The 21,070-nt window shown below is 37.9% G+C and overlaps 1 protein-coding gene across 4 annotated transcripts in view; it reads left to right on the top strand.

The window, feature by feature from the left end:
- Window positions 1–13,778, top strand: part of TBCA (tubulin folding cofactor A) — a 40,013-nt gene extending 26,235 nt beyond the window's left edge. For all 4 annotated transcript variants that reach the window (XM_053931357.1, XM_053931356.1, XM_053931358.1 and 1 more), the window contains exons 2-4: window positions 2,753–2,858; window positions 9,865–9,951; window positions 12,635–13,778. In XM_053931357.1, coding sequence (XP_053787332.1) covers window positions 2,753–2,858; window positions 9,865–9,951; window positions 12,635–12,715 — 274 coding nt within the window. In that variant the 3' untranslated portion in view covers window positions 12,716–13,778. The remainder of the gene's footprint in view (window positions 1–2,752; window positions 2,859–9,864; window positions 9,952–12,634) is intronic.
- The last annotated feature ends 7,292 nt before the right edge of the window (window positions 13,779–21,070 follow it).

The raw sequence follows: 21,070 nt of genomic DNA, 5'->3' as shown, positions 1-21,070 counted from the left end.
ATGACCTGTGTTCTTGAAATGCACACAAATGCAATTTGACTACTGAGCTATTCTTACTCTGTTTACTGTGTATGGTCACACCATATATTAAGACACATCACACACAGAATCACTAGGTTGGAAGAGACCTTCAAGACTGAGTCTTAACACCTCAGCTAAGCCAATCAAGACACATCCAGTCTTTTCTTAAACACATCCAGGGATGGTGACTCCACCATCTCTGTGGGAAGACCATTCTAGTACTTTATCACCCTTTCAGCAAAAAAAACCTTCCTAATATCCAACCTAGATTCTGGTTTGTATCAATTTTAATCTTTTTTTAAAAAAACCAAACCTTCCAACCAACCAAAAAACCCCACCACCAAAAAAAAACCACCAAAACCAAACCATGAACAAAAGAACACAAACAAAAACCCCACTCAACCCAGAATCTATTTTCCAGATAGAAAAGGGTTAAATGAAGAAGAGAGAAGTATCACGCAGGTATTTTTGTGCAGGCGTCTGCTGAAATTTTTAAGAGGTTATTAAGTGTTAGTGTATCTCCATTACGAAATTTCACTTTATTTTTAAAATCAATTTGTTGACTTACTTAGTGTCTCCCCAAGCTATATAAGCATTAGAAATGGCTTCATGACATCTAGAGAAAGGATCTAGTACATAAAATGTCTTCAAATCAAAACTTCTTTAATAGCATCCCAGGTATCAGCATCCCAATCTTATGAATGATAAGTGGAGCATTAACTTAGATAAATCTGAGTACTGAACAAAGTCTGGCAGGAAATTTGTCACAGAAAATGTTCTCTTATTTCATATTTCTTGTGTATCTTTTTTTTAAAAGCAGAATATTTCAAGTTCTTCTTGTGACATGTGCAGCTACTTCAGAAATAAGTCAATAAATACAAATACAATTCTTAAGTATCCAGATGTGAGAAAGGTAGGCAAAAGTTCAAGTTAGTTCTAAACTAGGTGAGAACAGTCTTTCCCTGTTTGCTGAAAATATGCAAACGTGGGGGAACAGTCAGTTTGAAAAGTTAGTGAGCATAGAAGGAGATGTGAATGTGAAAAACCAAATAATGACATCCATTGAACCTTTTGTTTCGGCTAAAATTTAAAATAATGTAAAATGTTTCATTCAGCAGTATAAGTTGCCTTTAGTTCCAATGGGGTACACATTTCAATAAGTGAATCACATAAAAACTTTGTTCAATCATACCTCTCCCTTTGCTCCTCAAGGGAATTTGCTGTTCTCATTCAGACAAAATAATCTGTCCTACGTGTTGAGTAAAATGAACTTTTTTAAAACCTAAAAGTAGCAAAGCAACTAATACTGTCTGGAATTAAATCAGATAACCTTGATCAAACAATTAACTCATCCTCTATTAAAATCAATATTTACTGATGTTAATACTGGAACTAGTTCCAGTAGTTGGAATTACAGCCACTCATTTAGTGTCTTTATTATTAGTAATTAGGTTCCTATATTTCTCAAGTTCTACTTCTCAAAGCTAGTACTTGGCCTACTTGTAGAAATTGGCCTAGTCTGTTGACCCAGAGTGTGCGCTCTGCACACAGCTGAAGATGCTTTCTAAGGTTGACAGCCCTTTCTGGTTGTGTGACTCCATGAGGACTGAAGCAAGTTCAGATGCATGTTGCTACAGCCCAACTTAGACTGACTGCTGTGGAGCCATGGCTTAGGGCTATTTTAGCAAATAAACTCTTTTAAATCACAGGGTGAATTCTAGCTGTTGCATTATCAGTATATTCTCAGTGGATTTTTTTTTTTTTTTGCCATACAGCTGCAGTGGTGCTTTTGTGGCAGCTTCAGTTCACAGAAGTTCTTGACACCCCAGTAATATTTTGTCCATTCTCAGCACTTCTAGTAGGGCACTTGACTGTGACAAATGATGAATTAATTTGCACTGATGCACTAATGTGGTCATGAAGCTCTCTACTAGACCTTTATTTAATTCTCTTTTCATTGTATAATATATTCTTTGCTTCTTGAATCTGATTATGTTCTTTTGGATATTAAATTATCTTCAATCTTACATAGGTTGATCTTGCCCTTGTTTGGGGAAGGATTTTCTTCAGCACAATATCAGGTCTGCAGTAGTATCTCAATATTTGCTCTGCTCCTGAACTAGCTGAAGAGAAATTGTTCCAGTATTTTTCAGATCCTGAAACATGCTTTGATTCTTATCTAGTATTGCATAATCTAACGTATACCTAAGGAATATGTGTGATAAAGTGGGAGATCCAACAGCAAATTTGCAGTTAGAAATAATAAAGTTTGATAATGGGATTACAATGTAATAGTTACAGTAGGATATCAGATTAGTTTAATATTTCTCTGACTTTCAAACTTATTTATATTACTCTTGAATCTAAGCTTGGTAGCAAAAAGCATCCTGCTCCCAAGTATGGGTCCGTTATTAGGATTAAAACATGGATTCCTTTTCCTCTGAAATACAGGAAATAAAGAAAATTGTTGGGAGTACAAGTTATGGAACTGTTACTTTTGTCTGTGACCCCCAAACCAGCATCAAGATAAGCAGAGAAAATACTTTTTATATTATAGCTAAATTCGTCATTTCCAAGATACAGGTTTTTTTTAGTGGTTAAAAGCTGTTTTTTATAAAACTGCTTATTATCTTCCAGGCCTGTAACTTTTGAGTGGGGGGCTGTTTTCACTGATGTAACTTTTTACTGTAATAGAATGAGATTAACACAATCACTTGATTGTTAATTGCAGGCTGGCAAAAGAAAAAATTATGTATGAAAAAGAAGCAAAACAGCAAGAAGAAAAGATTGAAAAAATGAAAGCTGAAGCATGTGATGATTATGGAATTAAGAAGCAGGTAAACTATGCTAGAACTTGTTTTATAAAATCCTTACTTGTTTCATTTAATCATAGTCATCTTTAGATAGAGGAATCTCCTGTACATTTTTCTAGACTCATGTTATATAAATATTAGATAAAATCCTGACATAAAAAGCAGCCATAGAAATTTCTTTAAGGTGTTAAATTAAAAGGATTATATCTTATATATATGTATATGATTATTTAGCATTTTATGTCAGGATGACTGTTATTCACTGTGTGCGAGGCCATCATGAACTCGCTCTCAGAAATATAAAGAACCTGTAGTAAATACATGGTCTGTGTGGATGTAGGTAAACCAAGTGCTTGCTGGTAACTGGAAATGTTACAGCAAAGTGAGAAGGCCCGATAGTTAATATGAAGGGGAAACATTTAATCTCTTGAGTACACCAGTATCCTTTTGGGAAAAATCAAAAACCTCAGAAAAAGAAAACAGTGGGTATGCAGCTGCAGAGCTGCTGGGGTTTGTAGTGAAGTCATAGATTATGAGAGGGCGTGCTGTACTTTGGTCTGCTCAAGAGTACGGTTTAGTGTCACTGTTAAGTATGATTACGTTTTTCCTTGGAAGGTTTACACAAGGGTAGTGGTTGCACACACTTGGTACATACCCTTTTGGGAGAAAAAGTGTCACATCTCCTATTCATAAGAGGAACTTGGGTTTGGGAGATTGGTGTTTCTTCTCTACAGAAGTGTGAAATGTCTGTGTTTCACTGTAGTCCTCATATTATTTCAACTAACTATGTTACCTTTTGATTATGCTTTTTGTCCAAGTATTTCCCAGATGCTTCCCCTCAAATCTTCAGAGAAATCAAAATTATAAACTAAAATTATTTTCACTTAATAGTCATAGACATAACTTTCTGGAATCCGGTCTTTATTTTTAAACAATGGAAGAATATATTAAACAAAATTCAAATACAAAAATAACAAAAGATAGCAGAAAGCCCTTTTAGAAAAAGCTAAACCAACTTTTTTAGTAAATTCATATTTCAGTTCATATATCTATGTCCTGCCTTGCTTTCATTATGCCATGGAAATGAAATACAAATAAAGAATTTGTATACAAATAAAGATTTGTATATGGAGTGGTCCTGTCTTCTGCCTCACCAGACTGAGACTTGAAGATCTACAAAACAGTAGCCTTTCTGAAGATCTGGTGCTAACAAGAACTAATGAGTTCAGTTCTTATTTTTAGTGTTGCCCATTCATCAGATTATTTGCCTGTATCATGGTATTTCCACAGCAACCTGCAAGATATCATGAAAGTCAAAAACAACGATGGCTGTGGACTTCTGCTGAAATTGTTACTTGAAGGTCTTTTCAAAGACCAGTGACGAAAGCCTTCACAGAAAACAGTCTTGATTCATTCAGAAATTGCCTGATCCACTTTGAAAGCAATCAGTTTCTCCAATGACATTTTCACTTCTTGTTTATTTAGCGCACTTTGCATTCTGGAAGTTAGTATTCTAGGTTATAAAAAATTTGGAGACTTAAAAGAAAGTTACATGGTTTCAGGAGAGTTTGCTCAGAACAGTATTTTGGATACAGTAAAGACTTTGAGATATTTTTCAGAAAAAAATATCTGTAGTTACCCATTTTAAGAATTGCTTCTAGTTAATAGTCTCTAATTTCCATTCTAGGGTGCATAACTCTTAAAATACAGTTGCAATCTTTATTTTGGTAATGAAAAGTAACATTTGGGGGGGTGGGAAAAAATTCAGTCACTTGAGACTAGTAGAATAGTTTTAACTGTTAGTTTAGCTGAGGTATTGGCTAAATCATAGATATTGTGTATTTATGTATTTATATACATGCACAAATCAATCCAGAGTTCAGGGAGGGATTCTTAGAAAGCTTAAAAGCAACACTTTCTCTTGATGTAGTACTGTTTTCATTTAGCTTTCTAGTTACAACTCAGAACATACAGTTTTACATATAAAAGTGAATATGGAAAATTTCACTTTAACGTGAAAAACAGCATTCCTACAGCATGTGTAGACTTTAGAGTATGTCTGGTCCATAATGAGGGATCAGTCCCTTTGTAGAACAGTAGAGTTTGATTCAGTGTTTTTCTCCTAACTCCTTATGCATTGGGGAAATTCATGGTTCCAGTGGACTCAAGTCTTCTCTAGCTGAGGCAGTGACCATCTGAGATGGTTGGCAATTGTTACATGCTAGTCCTCGCCTGAACTGTCCTGAAAGACTTGCTTAATGAGGAGCAGGCTCAATACCAGAAAAATGAAAAGGACAGTTTTCTTGCAATGCTGTTAGATCCTGAAGATTCCCTTTTAGTGTGCAAGAAGACTTTGTTATGGTAATAAATATTAAAATACTTCTGATTTATCCCACCAAGTGGAAATTCTGCTTATAGTTTCTCAGGATAGAAAGAAGTAGTGTCGTCCTAACTCCCTACAGATTTTATCTTAATGAAGTCTTAGTTTCTACTCAGTTGTAACAATTCTGAATATATGAAGACTTTCCACAGAACTTCCTAATACTACTTTCACACAGTCTCATTTGAGTGCAGACTAATGATAGAAACCTGTAGCTTTCTGCATTTCTGTGGTTGTTGATGTTCATGAATAAATAAACATCCTTTCACAGCTCATGCTTTTATTTTGAGACTTGTGAGTGAGGGGGAAAGCAAGGTATCTACTCTATATTTCCTCTCTCTGGGATTGTAGATATACTCTGGTGGTTTTGCTAACTGTGAACATTTTTACTGATAAGTGAGTGGTAAATTTTCAGTTTTTTATATGTAATTCTGCAGTTCCTTCTTGAGTAATGTCATTTGTAGATGAATTAAAAATCCAGTGGATTTAACACTGAATTTAATCTCTCCGTGTCAAAAGTACATAAGAGTACATAAAGTAATCTTGTTCATATACTTTTTTCCCAGTATTTGTGAAAACTGCAATATTTCTCTTGCTTTGTTGAGTCAAAGAGTGCCTTCTGAAACAGCTAAAAAGAGGCATTTGGAAACTATTTACTATTTTGGAAAATAATATGAAAGATGGTAATTTGCTGCTGATCTTGTTATTGCTGGACTTCTTGCTGAAAGGAAGGTTGTAATGTTCTAGAGCTTTTTACATGTCTGTTTAGACTCAAGAAATATTCTGGTTAGTTTAGTTGGCTTTTTACATTCTTAGCTCTTTCCAACCCATCTCTTGATTGGTTCAAAGTTTCATTCTTCTCACAGATTGAGTAAGATTAGATTAAAAGTGCAGTTTTACATCAGTCTCTTTATTTGCTTAAGTACTTTTTGTGCCCCCTAAGAATAGATGAACTTTGTTTAATAATATAAATTCTAGCTCTAGATGCTTGGTAAAGTGGCAGTGGAAATGCAAGTGAAGACCTAATGCTTCTCCTTACGTATTTTCACAGTATCCTTAACAAAAGCACAATATGTTTACTGAAAAGCTATCAACCTGGAATTCTTTGGACCAAATACAATACAGTATCCCTAACACAGACCTGGTATTAAAGATGCATTCAAACTTCATGAAAGAAACCAAATTATGAAAAAGCATTACTGTGATCCTCCTTTTCCCCTTCTGTTTTCCAAAGAGTGTTTTCCTTCTTATCTAGTCAGATATAAATACCTTTTGGATTCCAGACTTTATATCTGTAATGTCCTAAAGTGATCTGCTTTAGAAGAAACAGGATTAGATCTTACCTCAAGTATTACATCTAGAGGGCTTTCTCCTCCTCCATCAGTTTTCATGCTAGAAGTAATAGGTGGTTTGTTGTTGGCCATTTCTTGAGGCACTCAAGCACTGTAGAAACAAAACAGTGTTCCCCAGTTTTTTATTGCAAGATCCTTCAGGAGTCTTTTGATCAGTGTATTTGACAACTTGCCTACAGCAAGTGTGCTGTTGTATCCTGTATTTGTGGATAGTTCAAGCTTCTTTTGGGCCTGAAAGAAAGTAGAACTCATAAAACTATGTTTCCTACAATTCTTGTATGTGTTTATTGGGTTTTTTGGTGTCCAAATTCACCTTATTGCTGCATCTCCTTTAAGTTCCTGCCTTCCCTTTGCCCAGGTTCCTGCTACATTATCTATGCTGTACTACTCCATAGATCCCTACATTACAATCCTGGCCAAGTACATTGATATTACCAAGGCCCAGTACCTTGATACCACTCCTGTTTACTACTGAGATGGGAAGTACTGCAATGGTATGGATTTAAGTTATAAATATGGATTAGCCTACTAGTAGCCTTAGCATGATTATTTACTGTGTGCTACTACTTAGTGGGATTACTAAATTTTGGAACCTTTGGTGTTTGCAATACTTAGAGGTTACTTTTTTTCTTTTAGGTCCCTGTCCTTCCACCAGATACTGGCTGTAATTAGTCAGTGAATTCCAAGTGCTTTACAGATTTTTTGAGAAAAAGTAGTTCAAACTAGTAGCACTTGTTTTAGCAAACAATTATCTGCATGTCTTTTCCTTACCTCTGCCATCTTTGAGTAGATCCATACTGTTAGGATTATCTGTGCAACAGAAAACAGGCAAGAGATGATGTGACAGTATGTAAAAGCTAGACTATATATTCCTTTTTGTATATAAATTGTACATACATGACTCATTTACGTTTTTCATGGTTTTTAGCCCGCCTCTTCTGTTCAGAGCACCACTCTTGTCACGTGAAACAATACTGCCATTATACCCTGTGACACAGTAGTATATCAGGGTGTTCTTCTAAGAGCAAGGAGAGCCCTACGGAGTTTGGGGATTTTTGTTTTGTTTTGGGGTGGTTTTTTTAATTGCTTTCAAATTATTTGTTAGAGATCTGTAATATCTCTAAATCTCTTGGTTAGATGTGGGTCAATTGGGAAAAAACCCAAATCAACATACTCTGCTTCTCAATTGTTTTTTGAAGCTGATGAAACTGATATCTCTCCCTTCCTCATTATTATAACTGTATTTTTTTTAATTATTAAATTGTTCTTATCTCAGCCCACAAGGTTTACCTTTTCTTCCTGTTATCTTCTCCCCACTGGGCTGGGGGCAGGAGCAAGTAACCTGCTGCCTGGTACTTAGTTGCTGGCTGGGGTTGAATAATAGTCTTTAGCTGCAGCTGGAATTGCTCTGGTCTGGTCAGTGGAATTTGAGTAGCTGCAGTGCATGTCACAGGGATGGAAATGGCTGCAGTGCCTGGCATTGGAGTTTGGGTGGCTATTGTGCTTGTCACCCTTAGAGTTCCATCTGAAAGTTGGGCAGAATTTGGATAAAATTTGAAGAATAAACACTTCTAAAAATCCAGTCACAAAGCTTATATAATTATTTGAACTTCTGACTTTACTATGTATATTTGTAAAAGTAAATAGTCTTATGTAGGATTATCAGCATTACTTGAAAAGAAATTGGTTTATGGAGAAGTTAAATCATAATGGCTCTACAAAGTTCCTGTTGTAGTCTCCAGCTGTTTGCACCTATCGAATATAATTCTAGGATTTATCGTCTTTCTGATTTTTATTCATCATTGCACTACTGGCACATATAAATAAAACTTGGGTAACCCTTTGGAAATCAGTTACATGTTGTTTTGAATAGAATTATTTGGGTAGATTTGTTTATTTCTTAGAACAGGCAGGACTATAGCTTACAGATTCAAGATTTACATGCCTTCCCACGTCGCTTATTTAGTGGCACATATCAAATAAGTTACTAATTTCATATTATCTGCTTAACAAGCTTTGCAACACACGAATATTTGGTATCTGTGTGGTGCAAGGAAGTAATTATTGGATATTCTCACACCTGTAGGTATTCTACTACATAAAGCAAAAGGCATCATATCATGCAGTTTATGGCACACCTCATTCTATGGCTGTTACATTGACTAATGAAAGTATAAAATAAGAAACAAGTTTTTTCTCTCAAAACCAAATGGTCTAAGTGACACTTAAAAACTTGCTGATAATATCTTGTTACACAAAGCCTTTCTGAATCCATAAATGCATTCTTAGCTACAGCTTAACATTCCTTTTACATCCCTTTTGGTACAGCAGCAATAATACTAGCAGGATGATACAACATAGGAATGACAGAAAGAAAAAAGTCATTTGAAGGAAAGGCTTTCTGTTGCAGGCTGTCCTGTACAGAGGTGCCTCATATCTAAATATCTAACAGATTTTAATTTCTAAATAGATTTAACATTACTGAACAACTCTGCGCATCTTTTCTTCTCAGTCTTTGGTGTTCAGATCCAGAAATGCTCCATGAAATAAATGTTCCCTTTCTTAAAACTGACATTGTTTTCTTTAGGAGGTGGCAGGATTTTCAGATTCAGTGGGGTGCCAGTTTAGTAATTTTGTTCAAAGTGCATGGTGAGAATAATCTTTCTCCTAAAATGAAGCACAAGGATATGTAATAACTTTTTATGCATGATAAGCATCAAAAATATGAGCCTGCTGGCCTTTGCTTTTCATTTTTCTTTACCTTTGTCTTTCAGTCAGAGCCTCCTGCAGTCTGCACACAATGTGATCAATAACTCAATAACTTTTTTCATGCAGTAATTATCTCTATGGGGTATTATCTGAACATTCTTTTTCTTTATTACCCAAAAGATGCAGGAGATATTTATATAACCAGCTGATCCCCTTTTGGATGAAGCTGCTTCATGACAGCAGGAGAAAGTTTGTTCTAAATAGACTTTTTAACAAATTCTGAAAACCTTACTAAGCTGTACTTTTTGGCTAAGGAAAAGGTTATTCTAAATACTGTCTTGCATTTAATACTTTATATTCAGTTAAGCACAGAGTAAATGGAAATGTGCTGTAAATTAACGCAGTTTTAAGCAATTACACTAAGTGAATGTCTTTTAAGAAAAGAAGCCTATTCAGAAGATAGGTGCAAGTGTTCTGAAGTTTCTAGATAATGACTAGATTGCTGATTTTTCAGAGTAAAAACTTATACTAAAAGATGATGTTTCTGTCTGGAACATATTCTAATTTAATTGTCTTCTGATTTTCACAGATCGAGATCTTACAAGAGTCACGAATGATGATTCCAGACTGCCAGCGAAGACTAGAAGTTGCACATGCAGAGCTTACTCAACTACTAGTGAGTATTGCATCACACCCCAACTGATGAAGAAGTGCTGCAGTTCCTGGATAAACAACTGCAGCAAATAAAAACTGGATTAAAGAATTTTCTGTAGGTCCCAAGATCAGCATCTTATAAGATACCAGTATTTTGCTTTAGATGGCAGTCTTTGCAGACTTGGTCTTCAGTCTGTGGAGACTATGTGTTAGAAACTGTCCTTAATGTACACTGAACATACACTTATCCCAGACTGTGAAAATGGACTCAGAACAGCTGTACTAGTTCCATCATCAGAAAAATCAGTTTGTCCACTTTAAGTTTTATAGACAGTATAAATGTATATAATATGCTTGTAGGGAGCTGAAATTGTCAAGTACTTTGGTTATTACTCTTATTATGCTATGGACAAGTAAAAGGAGTCCTTGCTGAGTATATGCTTAACATTTTATTAGTGAAGTGAGCAGTACTGCCCTGCTTTTTAAGATAAAAATACCTTTAGGAAAAAAGAGTATGTTGTACAAATAGATTCACTGAATCTATACTATGTTTGGAGATGATAATGCTTATTTTAAAAGCTGCCTTCTCATCAAGATTTCAGCTACACATGATGGTGCACAATAAATGGTACTGTGAGTCTAAAAATATACATCCTAAATTATGTCCCAGATATAGTGATGGCTAAAATGCAAATACTTTTTTAATGGAAAAGTCAAGGTGTCCTAATCTCTAGTCTGTCTCTACTATTTGCCAAAATAAATGCACAGTACCTGGCAGGATTTAGAGTCTTTTTGTCATTCCACTAGTTAAAGAACAATTAGTCTAAATTTCAGTGCCATGCAGAAATGGTGCTATTGATTCATAGTATGCAAACGTAAAACAAGGAATGGGGACAGTTACTACTGCTGTTAAGAATCTGGAAGTCTTCATGTGTTGCTTTCTGTGCTCAGCTCACCTAATGTACTGTATCCTAGCATGTTTTTCAATTGTCAGTCTACTTAAGCATTTTTCTAAGAGTACTCTTGATCAAAGTTTGTTCTTACTCATCCCTTGGTTTTAAATATTCAACACTATCAAATAAAGGTATGCATAGGTCAAATCCACTTGCACATGACAGCCATTATCTGGGACCTTAAGCAGGACAAAAAAATTCTCCTGTGCTTTGAGTAACATAAAATTATATATTCCTCATTTTTCAGTTTTCAAAAATTATATATTCCTCATTTCATAGAATGGTTTGGGTTGGAATGAACTTTCAAAGATCATCAGTTCCAACTCCCCTGCAATGACCAGGAACATCTTCAACTACATCAGGTGGCTTAGAGCCCCATCCAGCCTGACACTGAGTATTTACATGGATGTGGCACCTACCACCTCTCTGGGCAACCTGTCCCAGTTCTTCACCACCCTCACTGTAAAAAACTTCTTCTTTTTATCTAGTCTGAATCTATTCTCTTTTAATGTAAAACCATCACCATTTGTCCTGTCAAAACAGGCACTAAAAAGTCTGTCCCAGTCTTTCTTGTAGGCCCCCATTAAGTACTGAAAGGCTGCCATGAGGGCTGCCCAGAGTCTTCTCTTCTATAGGCTTAACAAACCAAATTTCAGCCTGTCCAAAAGAGAAGGTGCTCCATCCCTCTGATCGTCTCGGTGGCCTCCTCTGGACTCCCTCCAGCAGATCCATGTCCTTCCTGTGCTGGGACCCCAGAGCTGATGCAGCACTGCAGGTGGGGTCTCAGCAGAGCAGAGGGGCAGAATCCCCTCCCTGGCCCTGCTGCCCACACTGCTCTGGATGCAGCCCAGGACACGTGTGGCTTTCTGGGCTGTGAGTGCCATGGCTGGGTCAGGTCCAGCCTCTCATCCCCCAGCACCCCCAAGTCCTTCTGGGCAGGGCTGCTGTGATCTGCCCATTCCCAGCCTGTGCTGGTACCAGGGTTGCTCTGACCCAGGTGCAGCACCTTGCACAATGGCCTTGTTAAATACATGAGCTTTTTCATGGGCCCACTTCTCAAACTTGTCCAGATTCCTCTGGGTGGCATCACATTTCTCAGGTGCATCAGCTGAGCTACTCAGCTTGGTGTTACCTGCACATTTATGGATCTTACTTTCTGTGTCATTAATGAAGATATTAAATAACACTGGTCACCCTGCAGAGCCCTAAAGGACACCACTGGTCATTGATCTCCATTCTAACACTGAGTCATTGACCAGTTCTCTGGCTGTGATCATCCAGCCAATTCCTTATCCAGTGAAGAGTCCATACATCAAATCCACCTCTCTCCAGTTTAGCAAGGAGGATGTTGTGGACCACATAGTCCACAATGACAATTCTCTTTTTGCAGTCTTTAAGGACTTCACCTGACTGCCATGACATTTCAGATATCATGGAGAGGAGCATGGCAACTGCATCAGGCAATTCCCTCAGGACTCTGGGAAGCATCTTGTCAGGTGCCATAGACTTAGGTACATTCAGGTTCCCCAGGTTGTCATGGAGCTGATCTTTACTTACAGTGGGAGGGACTTGGCTCTCCCAGCCTCTATTTTGTAGTCCGTCCACTTGAGAGGTGTAGATGCTGCCAGTAAGACAGAAATATTGTTGAGTACCTCAGCCTTCTCCTTATTTGCTGGTGGTTTTTTACCTTCTTAAATTTAATCCCACAACAGTTATTTTCAGAGTACTCAAAAATGTTGCTTTTGATTACAGGAAAATGAAAAAGAATTGGAAGAAGCTGAAGAGTATAAAGAAGCACGTTCCATACTGGAGTCAGTGAAGCTGGAAGCCTAGCTGTTTTCCAGTTCTCTCTTTATATGCGTTAGCACGGGGTCCATTCCACAGTTTCATTTGACTATGGCTCTACTATTATTGTTGACTTGCTAAATTTCCCTTTATGCAAACTGAGCTTTCTCTAACTGCAAGGTGCATCAAATAAAGAATATTCTGAAACATTTGTGTGTTCCATATTTGGGCAAAATAGATATATTTCCAGTTCACCTCAATTAAAAAAAAAAAAATAAAGCCCATTTAAAGTAAGTGCAATAGTTAATATAAAGACCTTAAATCTGAACAGTTCAGGCTAAGAAACAAAGTTTGGCTATGTGAGGGACCAGCAAATACTTCAGAATTAAATATCATTATAGAATTATTTGGGTTGGAAAGGTTCCATCTAGTTCCAACTCTGACATGGCCTTTAGAAGCACCTTATATTTGAAATAATATACATTACAGCATAAAAATCTGTACTGAAAGAGAAGGTAGACCAAATAACCCTTCCCAGTCACCTACCTTTTTTCTATGGTGCAATTTTTCTGTAGTTTTATCAAGTATGTACTCCTTGTTTGAGTCCAAGACCAGAGCTGATTCCATATCTTTCTCAATGTACATGGCACTGAGTCGAGCCCAATTCATACAACTTCCACGCATCAAAATTCTTCTACTTTTCAGGAAACAGGATTTAGCAGGTGACTAGTTTATTGTGAGTTGCATCTGGTAATAAGAGTGCTGCACTGAATGCTTTTCTTGAAAGCACTTTGGCCTAAGTGGTATTTTTTTGAGCAAAGTTCAAACCCCAGGACATGAAAGAGAGCTAAAGGGAACTAATGGATAAGGGAACAACGTTTAATCTGTGTGGAAGACCATTAAAACATTATATACAAAAGCTGTGGTTTTTTCAGAATAGCTTCTCTAAAGCAAATAGTAAGTTGTGTTGACAAACAAGAAAGCTTTTTACATTAGTTTTTCTAGTTTGAAAGTGTTCTGGCATGTTTCTTAAAGGCAACACAAAGCACAGTGTACCTTTTGTGTGGTGCTAAATTGAATATTCAATAAAATTCTTTGTTAATTTGCCTGAGTTTGAGTAAACTGCTGTTTCAGTACTTATTTATGTACCTCAAGCACATTTAGAGTAATGTCTACCTCTCCATCACTGTTAAGCACTGCTCTGACAGATGAACTGATTGAATCAGTCAGAATGATCTACTTTTGAAGTGACCCCAGACCAGTACCATAGAGGGCTAAGAGGTGAAACCTGCTTTGACAGTACAGTTCCGTAAGAGAATGTGCGTATCTTCTTACCAGCATTGTGTTCTAGGCATGGAACTGCCAAGCAGACACTGCCTGGGTCACAGCACTTATGAGCTGCTATTGAGGAAAACATCTGTCTTTGGATACTCATTTCACCCAGTTTCTTCTATGGACCTTCACTGGGAAAGGTGGCTGGAGTGCACAAAGTGGATCGTGTGTCTCAGCTGAGAGACTGCAGCATGAGTCTGCTTGCAAACATTGAGTGGAGTATGATGAATAAATGCTGAGCTGAAAAGGAAGTGTAGGGAGATACCAAGTCTGCTGGGTAAAGCAGGGTTTAAAATAAAAATTGCTCATCTTCAGAAGAAAGAATACACACTTCTGGAAAACAAGCCCAAAGAATAACGATGTGCAGTTGCTGAGTAGCACAAGAAATGCATATGAAAGCTAACAGGTGTGACCTATAGTGGCTGAAGGCAAGTAGGATTTTCATATGGCTTAAGCTGGCATTTAGAATGAAAGTCACTTGGCCTTTAACTACCACACAAGCTTTAGGAAAAGTGCCTTAGTGCAGTAGTTTCTAGGATGAGTGGTTTCTCATGTCTGCCCTACCACTAAGTTCTCTAAAAATTAGCATGTTCCACAGTACAGGAAGTAGCCAGCCTCCCTGATGAAAATCAGGGTATGTGCACACCTGAAAATAGTCTGTCTCCAGATGCCTCTGGAACTGTCTTCTGAAGGGACAGCAGCAGGTTTTCAGACTGCCAAAATCCTTTAGGAGAAGGAAAGAACTAACTGTACACAAGTATTTTGGGTGAAATCCACAAAAGCCTAAATGACACAGACCTGTTCTATTTCCCTATAACAACATCCTGTTTTGGCAACCCACCTTCCCTATCTCTGGTGAAAACTTTCAACGGAGCTGCAGTCAATCTGTGTTCTAACACTTGCGGTATGAGGGGTAGGGGAGGGACTTCAAGTCCTTGGTCTAACTTGTCGCTCTCAGGCTGCGGCCACAGAGACGGGACGGCGCCGGCTAGCAGGTCTCTTTTGGTGGCCGGGGAGAGCCACAAGAGTGGCCACTCCAGAGTCTCAGATGAGAGCAGCTGGTAGTGGTGTAGGCAGCTGCATGGGTAAAACTGCCTGGGAGACCAGGATCCGAAACAAAGAAACGAGGGAGAGGACACTTGTGTGACAAGCCAAGGAAACTTTATACCTGACGGGAGTCAGGGACAAGCGCCAAATGAACACTGTTTTGTAACAACTTATAAAGGGGGTAGGCGTGTGCAGGAGTGGTCTGGGAACAACCAATGGGGTTGTTCCATTGGGGAGGAATGGGGGGATTACAGCAACCAATGGAGAACAAACAAAGGAGGGACGAGATCTCAGGGACAAATCATCGGTGGGGTATAGGGTAACTGACAGGGAACATTCCCGAAAAACCGGGGGGGGGGGGGGGGGGAAGACTGACAAGGGAGGTGGGTTGTACAACTTGGATTGACATAGCTGTTGGACCGGGGAGGAGCAGGGAGATTGGCAGGTGGAGGGACAGGCAAGTGGCAGGAAACTTTGGAGTAAACAACTTGGGAGAGACCAACTGTGAGGGACAGAAATAGGGGTACATGGAACGAACCAACTGAACTGGCTAACATTAGATAAATGACTAAGCAATTGTAAAACCACATAAAACATGAACACATAAAACACAAAAACACTAACTACCACATAACTGAAGAGGTTCAGATCAAGGAAGATGCTCAGTAACTGAGCCATACTTACTCATAATGCACTGGGGTTCTCAGAATTGCCACATTAGTATGGCGGGTGGCTGCACAGCTTCTTAAGACTGGGTAGTCACCGAGAATTTCTAAAATTGGATGGTCTGATCACCCCAAAAGGTACAATTGTCTTCAACAGACCTATATGAAAAAGAAGTAGAATAGCAAGTGTGTGCATTTAATATGTGGGTTATACAAGGGTGTTCAAGGACAATATCAGAGATCAAAAGGTTTCTGACAAACTGGAGAAAAATTAAAATACTTTTTTTAGTAAGGACATATTTAAATAAGAAGATAAAGCAAACTTATACATGGCAGCAGCAATTTTCTACTGCACCAACATAGGAAAAAGTAAACACTGCACACCATTTCTGAGAGATACAGAAGAATTTTAGTGTATTACATGCAAAAAATTAGTTTAGCTTATAAGACATGGGCAACAAGCTTTACACTCCCCTTTTCATTAGAAAGGCTTTATCTAGAAGCATTATTGCAGCTAGGAGCTGCAACTAAAAGGGATAAATAAATAAAGATTCAGATTAAAACAGTGAAAACTACTAAAAAGACTGAAAAATAGTCTGTGCAAAAGAAGGAACAAATCCAGACATGTTAGCTTGGAAAATACTGAGGGTAGCAGTGGTAATAACCTTCAAGCATAAACAGAATTACAGAAGAAAATAATAGTTTTTTCTTGGCAGACAGAGTAAGATGCAATGAGCTTGAGTTGCAATAAGCTTGAGTTACAATGAGCGGAAAAAAATATTGGACGGCTTCCTTCTTTAGAAAACAACTAAGACTGGAACAGACTGCCCCTGGAGGCTGTTGGAGCTGCCTCCTAGAGGTCTTCTCTTGACCAGGCAGCTCATTCACTCATGACACAGGGACCACTGATTCTGCCTCATATTTACACATTAGGGAAAAGCATCAAAAGTTGATGAGTATTCATCCTTTCTCAACAGCACTTATCTCCTCACTCAAAAATACAATAGATTTGTTACACAGCTGAAATTAACAACTTTGAATACAGCACAGAGGAGATCCCCAGAGTCCCCTCAAAGGAGACAATTCAGTGATACCTACCTGACTTTACAAATGTTACACTGCACATTACAACACAGGGGACTCAAAGAAGGTGAAAATGGTCTTCCTTAATGAAAGGACCAGGTGAAGCAATTTTTTCTGACTTTCCACTTCCTATTCATGTTTCTGAACACTCATCAAACATACACAATGTCAAAAATACTTTAGGTTCCCACTTGTCATTTTATTTTATGTGTTAATTTGTGCACAAATCAGCTCATTCAGGGCAAAGATAGGAAGCAAGTTTGAAGTATAGCTGAAATCAGAGGATGGAATTTGCAAGGTAAGAAGTGAACTGTGGGGCCTGCTGGAAACAGTTGCAAGGGAAGTAGCAAATTTAGTTCAAAGTCTCATTGTTCATACAGATGCAGAGTGAGACTACAAGCTGTGGGAAGGGAGAAGAAAATCTTTTGTGTATGGCCTAAACTATCTTAACAACTCTTCTCCCATCTGATCTCTCGAGGAACCCATTTCTAAGGACACTGAACAAAAAATAAAAAGGAGAACCACTTCTGGGTTCTCTTCCATGTGCAGTCTTGGCTATGCTCTGTTACCACATGTAACAGAGGGCTCATGATAAATCCAAATTATGGGCTTAGGACTTCAAAGGTGATGGCAAAAGGGATGTGCAACTGCCACCTTCCTCAGTTTTCTGAATACAAATTTAACCACAGTGAAAAAATCAGCTCTTGAACTGTGCAGACTGCTTGCTAACATGTTTCAGCAACCAGCATTTCAGGGCAAACGTCACCACTCTAGAGCCACTCAACATTAACATTACCTTTAAAAGAAAGAAGAAAAACTTCTACAACAGTTTTGTTTTCTTACTGTTCTGAAGTTACTGTAGGTGTTACATTAGATGGAAGGAAACCCAGTAACCCACAGAAAGAGCCTCAATTAGTAAGGTTAACAGAGGCTGAATAGGTTGAAATTGGAAAAATAAGCACATTATTTATGTATCAATTACTACTTGCTCTCCATTTTAACAAAAGGAAATAAAATTTTCTCATCTTTCCTAACAATCCAGAGGCCTCCTTCTGCCCCTGCATAATTAGCAGTAAATTTCACCACAGCTCTCAATAAGCAATCAAAAAGGCTACCTAATTAAAAAAGTAATTAGTTTACACAGATAGATATGAGTGGGTAGATTAGTTGATGAAAATAAAATTAAATTCCTCTGGATGCTTTTAGTGACTCAGCTTTCTGCTCTATTACAGCTTCTACACATTTCTAAAGGAGCAGGTTAAAAATTAGTAAAACATACTTCATTTGTAAATGAACAGAGTGTCTTTCAAAACCAGTTGATCGGATTTGGTTTGTCTTCTGTTTTCAACAAAGAAGATAAACTGCACATTTTATGAAGCGTAAAAATCAGTGCCTCCATAAAAGGACTAATGAGTTATGTTTCATTTTCTTAGGTCACTTACACAACACCTAGGCACCAAACTGAACCAATATTGCACCTGTAAAAGGAAGGTTTGAACACTAACACCCAGAACACCACAGGATTTGTAAGAAGCCAGAACAGCTCCTGATACCAGACCTAACTAAGGTGTCTTTTCCCCAGTCATCCTGCCATCAATAGAAGTCAGAGAAAACTTGTTGAGCAGAACTGCAGTTTTCCTGAGGGTAAACATACACCCTCCACAGTCCTGCCATTTTCCCAAATGAAGGAAACTCCATTGCATTTTGTGGTGGCAGCAGAGAGTTTTACTCTCACACTTGAGTGGGGGATATGTGGGGAACACGAAACCAGTAGCCAAAACTCAATGGAATACAAGTATAACAACAAGCTTAATAGTAATCCTTGATGACAACTAGGAAGCTTTGTCAGAGAAACCAGTGAATTAAGAAGCTTCCTTCCTCAAAGGCTTTATCATGGCCAGTGCCTACTGATGGACCTTACCTCCGTGAATGCATCAAATACCATTTTCACATTCAAACAAAATTGCAATAAGAAATCTAACCAGCACAAGAGAGGAGACTGCCTTTTTAACAATGTGGGGGAAAAAATGCAATGAACTAAACATCGGTTGTTAAGCAAATTAAACAGCTGTAAACTTAGGTTTTATACTTTTTTAATTAAGAAGGTTATAACTGAAACTAAAGTTAAACAGTGATATAAAACTACTGTATACTGAACTTTTGAAACCATTTGTTTTTTAATATGCCAGTAATAAACTCTCATTTTGTTTGCCTTTGCAATTTTTGGAGTGCTACCCATCAATTCAAGGAATATTGACTCAACTGGCAATTTCTGGCTACTATGGACTCAGGAGAATCCACTTGCAAGACATTTGAAATTCCACATGTATCCTCAGACACAGTAGATGGAGCCAGTGGAGAGGAAAGAAAAGCTTTTGAACTCATGAAAATGAAGCAATTTTCACACCAAAGCTAACAAACCTCAGATTGCTTGGTCAAACCAATTTTAAATTGGTAATTACCAACAATGCCTATACACTGTTCACCAGCCTACACAAAGTGAGCTGGTGAACCTTGTCCATTTCTGAATATAATTGAACTTTTAGAAACACAGACCTAAAAAGCCATCATATTAGGTCTTCACTGTGCCAGGGCGAGAGGGCAGAACCCACTCCTTCAAAGGAGCCTAGATGTGAGCTGACTTGGAAACTACTTTCCTTTCATTAAACTTACCATTAAGAGGAGTGCTGCCAGAGCAACATCACAACACTTCACAGAAATGAGGATCAAGGTAAGAATGGTGAAATTTTTTCAACACTGAACATTCTGTGTATAAACAGAAGATTCCAGTCCCTTCTGCACCAAACACAGCACCTTTCAGAAAGGCTCCAATTGACTTTTAATAAAAAAACTCAACTGGAACTAGACTAATATTCTATTTAGACATCCAAATACCAAACTTTACTCAAAAATTACAACATCATCAGCTGCCTATGATTAAAAGCACTTTATAGCTGGCTTAATGTCAAAGAGATATGCTGCTCTTCACATAGAGTTCCTTCAGAAATAGAGAATTCACTTCCCAGTTTACATCTCCTTCATGAAGCTGAAACAGGAAAATGTAGAGAATGTTCTGCAGGTCTGCGGGCAAAAGGAAAACCCACACTGTGGAGACGCTTGACTAGCCAGACACAAACTGTACCTTGTCTTAGATTACTAGGCATAGCAGTAGACCACTATTACCAGGACAGGTTACTAATAGCACCACAGTTTCATTTTGTTGTTATTTATAAAATGAATTTGTCTCTCCAACCCTTACTTCACTTTTCCACACAAAAAAAATTTCCAAAACACCCCCACAAAAACCTAAGTGTTTCAAGTTTGTTCTCCCTGTGGTGATGTCATGATTATTTCATTTTAGTACTTCTGTCCTTTGGTAGAAGTGAACAAACTACATTGAAGTGTAAACTGAACTTTAAGTTTACACACAAGCTTCAGAACTTTTTGACAGTTTTAAGCACAGAAGTTAATCATCTCAGGATAATACAGTATAATACAGGTAGTTAATACTGTTAACCAAGCAGAAGCAATTAACTCCCTTACAAGAGAAAAATCACACACATTGCAAGATTAACACATGAAAGGTACTTGAAATCTTCATCTGTTTTTAAAAGTCTTCTGCACTACAGCCCAGGTTGTAAATGGTGGTAAGTCTGATTAAGTGCCCAGATAGACAGGAGAGGGCAGGATGAAGAGGAATGAGCTGAAGTGTCTATTGTGTGGTAGTTAGGCTAACTCTGGATTCACAAGACGTGGACTACAGGCTGAAGATGAATCCAAATGCATACGTCAAGCCAAAGAGAGAATCACCCTGCCTTCTGAAACCCAAAGCTGTTCAAAACCACATACACTAAAAATAGAAGCATGGCAAGATGATCACAAAGGATAACATTCTTTGCAATCTAGGATAAAAACCTTATAAAGATGTTACAAAACAAAACATTCAACATTTCAGCTTCCTTTTGAGCTACAACTAGGTAAGAGAATTTAACCAATGCTTACATGGAAACTAGCCTGCCTTGAGCTCTTATTTCCACTAGGAATTTCAATAAGCAATCTAAGGAGCCCACTACTGTTTTCAAACATTGAATTCAAAAAGGAACACACTCATCCTGACTGTATCAGGCTATTTTAATTCTGCCTCTCTAATTTTCTCCCTGCAGAGCAAAAAGCAGGCACACTCTGAGGACAGCACAAGAGAGAAGAGCCGTGACAGCTGGGAGCCATCTAAAGTAAGGAAGGCCATTTGCAAGGAGGTTTCCTCCCCCAGCATGTC

This window comes from Vidua chalybeata, chromosome Z (assembly GCF_026979565.1).
Source record: "Vidua chalybeata isolate OUT-0048 chromosome Z, bVidCha1 merged haplotype, whole genome shotgun sequence".
NCBI lineage: Eukaryota > Metazoa > Chordata > Aves > Passeriformes > Viduidae > Vidua > Vidua chalybeata.
The sequence above is the reverse complement of the archived record's forward strand: the minus strand, read 5'-3'. Positions and strand labels throughout refer to the sequence as shown.